Here is a 4,753-nt window from a genome sequence, read left to right on the forward strand (position 1 = left end):
CGCATTTACCGATTTTAAAATACCGATCCGTACCGAATCGGTATTTCAAAATCGGAAAATGATATGTAGGAAATAATCATCGGAAAAATACCGAATCGGTAGCATTCGGTATCGAGAGTCGATACGTACCGATTCGCCAACTACCGAATCGGTATAGGCCGGGTCGGACAAGTCCGAATCGGAAAAAAAAAAATGCGGAACCAACCGAATCGGTAAACGCCGATTCGGAATAATAAATACGCCCCATGGGCCGAAAGGCCAATAGGAAGGCATTATACATTCCGAATCGGTATTTACCGAACACATTCGGAAAATACCGAATCGGAAAATACCGATTCGGAGAATGCCGTTTTGCCGAGCTGGTTGAGTGACACTGAAGACATCAGCCAATGAGCTGTAAGCACCCTCCCCCACAGGGTGTGGCAACCCAGGCAGGTGCAACTCATCAGAACATTCTGGAAAGCTGCATGAGTTGAGCAGACACAGAGAGAGCAGCATTGTGAGCAGGATCCCTGAGAGACATGGACACCAGCACAGAGAGCCAGAAGGCAGGGCGGAAGCGCAATCCTAAATTCAGCACCATGGAGCTACAAACTTTGGTGGAGGAGGTGGTGAGGGTGCACACCCAGCTATATGGCAGGCAGTCCCTGACTGTCCCGGAGAGCACCAAGAGGAGGCTGTGGCTCGACATCGGGGAGAAAGTCAATGCAGTTGGTGTCACCCACAGGAGCCTAGACGACCTCAAGAAGAGGTTTTATGACATCCGTGGCGTGACCAAGCGCAAACTGGCCGACCTGCACAAGCAGGCTGGACTCACTGGAGGAGGAACAAACCGTGCGCCACCCCTCACTCAGCTGGAGGAACTAGTGGCGACGACCATCGAGAGGGCCAGTGTCGTGGGCATTGGGGACCTGGATAGCTCATCCCGAGCTACAGCTACAGGTAAGAAGCATGCGCAACTTGACACACCATACCAGACACCTCCCCTACAGACCCAATGCACAGCCAAACCCCAGGCCAGTACAGCTAGCAACAGACATGAGCAATGCATCGTGCTAAATGTACTCAGCAAAAGTTACCAATAATGCCACAGCAGAAGCATGAGATAAATAACTGTAATACAGCATCAACGTGTTTGTAATGAGATGTGCAATGCTTTAATAGTTGTGACTGGAACACATTAGCACCCACTTGACAAATGCTTCTTTGTACCTAGGGGCACCATCAGGCGGGGGAGCAGCATCAGCTCCAGCACCAACAGCCAGTGCGGCAGTGGCAAGCACCAGTGCAGCAGCACAGGAGGAGGAGGACAACAGCTGTGCCCTGGCAAATGAGGAGGACACAGGACATTCCCTCACAACTCCACACTCCCCCCGACTGTCTCAGTCTCAGTCGCCCTCATTGGTATTCTCCCCGGACAACACACCACCACAGAGCCACCCTGCACCTGCCACTTCCCCGGCCCGGAGGAGAATAGTGGCTCCATTAGTCATCATGGAGGGGGCAGCGGGTCAGGCTCCTGCACAAGACCCCGTGACACCAGCGACACCAGAGCACACACAGCAGGGCAGCAGGATTCCACGTAGGCCACGTGCTACCAGCAGCCCAATACCAGCACCGGGAGGCAGCGTCTTCGCAGGGCTGGAGACCAGCATGGTCACAATTCAGAGGATGCAGGCGAAATCCATCCTGGCCTGCCATCGCCAGTTGCGCCTGCACAACCTGCAGATGGGTGAGATGACACAGGGCTTCAAGACCTTCGTTGACAGCAACAAGGACATAGCAACATCAATTGGCCGAATGACCACTGCCATCACCCAGCTCTGCACCAGGTTGGATGACCATGAGCTGAGTCGTCGCAGGGATGCAAGAGTCACGAACAGGTCACTCACCCGCCTTGCGGCTGCGACTGCCCAGTCATGCCAACGTGGGGCAAACATGGAGGCCAGCCTCACACAGTCCATGTCCGAGGTCACTAGGGGCATGGGCCGTATAACAACAGCCATGGAGACACTACTCATCTCCAACACCGCAGTGAATCCCGTCCTGGGCGAGGCTGGGGACAGCAGCAGCCGCAGCAGCCCGGCCAGCACTGCGTCAGAGCCGCGCCGGAGCACCAGACGCTCAGCTGAGGCTGCAGGGCATTCTGAAGGGGGTGAGGTTCATCCCAGTGGGCCTGCTAAGCGCAGCAAAAAATAGGACTGCCACTGCGGGTGAGGCAACCCGGACATTGGACATTCCTACCCCTTGTTGTTTAACTTTTCTTTTGTTGCACATCAGTGCAGTAACGTTGATGCAACATTATTAAATTTAATTTCTGAACACATACATTGACCTGTTTGTGCATCTGTACTCACTCAGAAATAGTTGTCTGTGATCTCCTGACGCCTGTATCTGCCGTCAGATGGTGCAGAGACTCCAGCAGGTAGTGGTAGTGGGACAGCATTGTCATCATCAGGGTCCTCGTAGTCGGATAACTCTACCTCAGTGCCTTTCCTGACTGCAAGGTTGTGCAACATTGCACACACAGCAATAATCTTGCAGCAGGTGATGGGGGTGTATTGTCTTGCACCTCCGCTCTTGTGCAGACATCTGAACCTGCTCTTCCAGATGCCAAAGGTCCTTTCCACTACGTTCCTCGTGCTTTTGTGTGCACGGTTGTACCTCCTTTGGCTGGGTGTTGAGGGGTTGAGGTAAGGTGTGAGAATGAACGAGCGTAGGGCATATGCACTGTCGCCTGGAAGGAGAAGGGGTAACATTACTCACATGCATACATGTATTACACACTGCAATTTTGGTAATGGGGGTCTGACACTGTGTCTTACCTAGGAGGTATCCTTCGCCAAATTCCCCTGCCATCAGCCGTGCATAAATCCCGCTACTCTGGAAGATATAGGAGTCATGGGTACTCCCCGGAAACTTTGCAACCAGGTCAGTGATCACACACTTGGCATTGCATATCACTTGCACATTTATGGTGTGCCGTGACTTCCGATTGCGGTATACGTATTCGGTGTCAGCAGGGGGGCAAATCGGTATGTGTGTGCCATCTATGCAGCCAATGATGTGGGGGAATCTTGCCATCTGATAGAATTCAGCTTTTGTCTGTGCCAGTTCTGCATGGGTGGAAGGGAAGGAGATGTAGTGGGCCATCCTCTGGATCATGGCATCAAGGAACTTGTGGAAGAACCTTGACAGGCTGCTCTGGGTCACCCCTCCTGCCACAGCAACTACACTTTGATAGCTGCCAGACGCCAGAAGATGTAGGCAGCATAGCACCTGCACCTGCACAGGGATTGCATGTGCCCTTGGGGTGGGGTGCTGCAACAGGGGTTGGAGGTCCCTGATGAGGTCTCTGATGGTGTCTGCCTCCAGCCTGTACCTCTGTAGGATCTCTGGATCTGTCAGCATGCACAGAGTCACCCTCTGCCTGTACACCTGCTCCTGTCTCAGCCATTCCCTCTCACCTTCCTGCTGTAGCCGTAGCCGTCTAGCTATGACATAGAAAGCTGCCATGTTGCAAGTAGAACTGCATTTTGGGTCTTTTTTTATAGGTTGCACCTGGTTACCACCTGATTCAAATCCATGGTAATTTCCGAGTCAGAAATACCGATTTTAGAGCAAAATCGGTATTTCTGTGCTTACCTACATCTCAATCTTAGGGTTTTCGCATGGAATCGGATTTTCACCGATTCGGAATATATACCAATTCGGCGATTTTACCGATTCGGAAAGTCACCGAGTCGGTCGGATTCCGAATCGGGAAAAAGTAGTAATCGGAATAAATCTCCGATTCGGTAGATTACCTAATCGGAGATTTTTTCCGATTCCTACATTTTTCCGATTCGGAATCCGACCGACTCGGTGATTTTCCGAATCGGTAAAATCGCCGATTTCGCAGGATTTCGGCCTCCTACATCCCGTTGTCTGTATTCCGATCGGTAACGGCCGAAAATACCGATTTTCGGCCGTTACCGACCGACCTACATCGGGCCCTTAATCACTAACAAAGAGGCAAGGCTTCAGTTGGGAACTAAACTGGATTTCATTCTGCAAAAGTAGAAGAGCCAAGGGTAACACATTCCATGTATTGGGTGCCAGGACAGTAAAAGAGCATCCACCCCTGGTCATCAGACAAAACTGAGGGCCTTTTAAGAGTAAGGCCTTTTCCGATCTTAAGGCACTCCAAGACTGATAATGACAGAACCTGTTGCAGAGATATCTAGGGACAACCTGGTGAAAAGAATGGAGCACAACCACTAAGGTTTTGTAGGTGATAGGCTTTTTGATTGGAAGTCAATGAAGATCTTTCAATTGGGGCCGAACCGATTGAGTTTTGCGCAATCCTAACATCAGCTTGGCCACCGCATTTTGCACTATTTGCAAACGATTTAGCAGGTAAGCAGGTGAACCTAAATGAAGAGCATTAGCGTACTTCAATCTGGATGTGATGGAGGCACGCACAACTGTTTTACGTGTGTCCATAGGAAAAAATTCCAATGTTTTCTTTAAAGCTCTCAATGCAAATGTCTGGGGGCAAATGAAAGTGCATTATCAAACTTAACCCTGAGGTTTCTAGCCACCAAAGTAGGGGGAGGAGCAGACCCAGCTCCTTTGGTCAGCAGTCATTGGGCCAACCATTCACAGCATGGCCAAACAGAAGAATTTCTGTTTTGGAGGAATTGCATTGAAACAATTACTGTTCATCCTTTCATTTTTTCTTTTCTGGTTAAAACCTGTGGGAAGGGGGGGC

At 50.9% G+C, this 4,753-nt stretch overlaps 1 protein-coding gene across 1 annotated transcript; it reads left to right on the top strand.

Moving 5' to 3' along the window:
- Positions 1-336: 336 nt before the first annotated feature.
- LOC144753885 (uncharacterized) lies at positions 337-3,327 on the top strand. The gene is made up of 2 exons (XM_078641425.1): positions 337-942; positions 1,217-3,327. The coding sequence occupies exons 1-2, from the start codon at positions 522-524 to the stop codon at positions 2,197-2,199; spliced, it is 1,404 nt and encodes a 467-aa protein (XP_078497551.1). The 5' UTR covers positions 337-521; the 3' UTR covers positions 2,200-3,327.
- Positions 3,328-4,753: the final 1,426 nt, after the last annotated feature.

This window comes from Lissotriton helveticus, chromosome 5_1 (genome assembly GCF_964261635.1).
Source record: "Lissotriton helveticus chromosome 5_1, aLisHel1.1, whole genome shotgun sequence".
Taxonomy (NCBI): domain Eukaryota; kingdom Metazoa; phylum Chordata; class Amphibia; order Caudata; family Salamandridae; genus Lissotriton; species Lissotriton helveticus.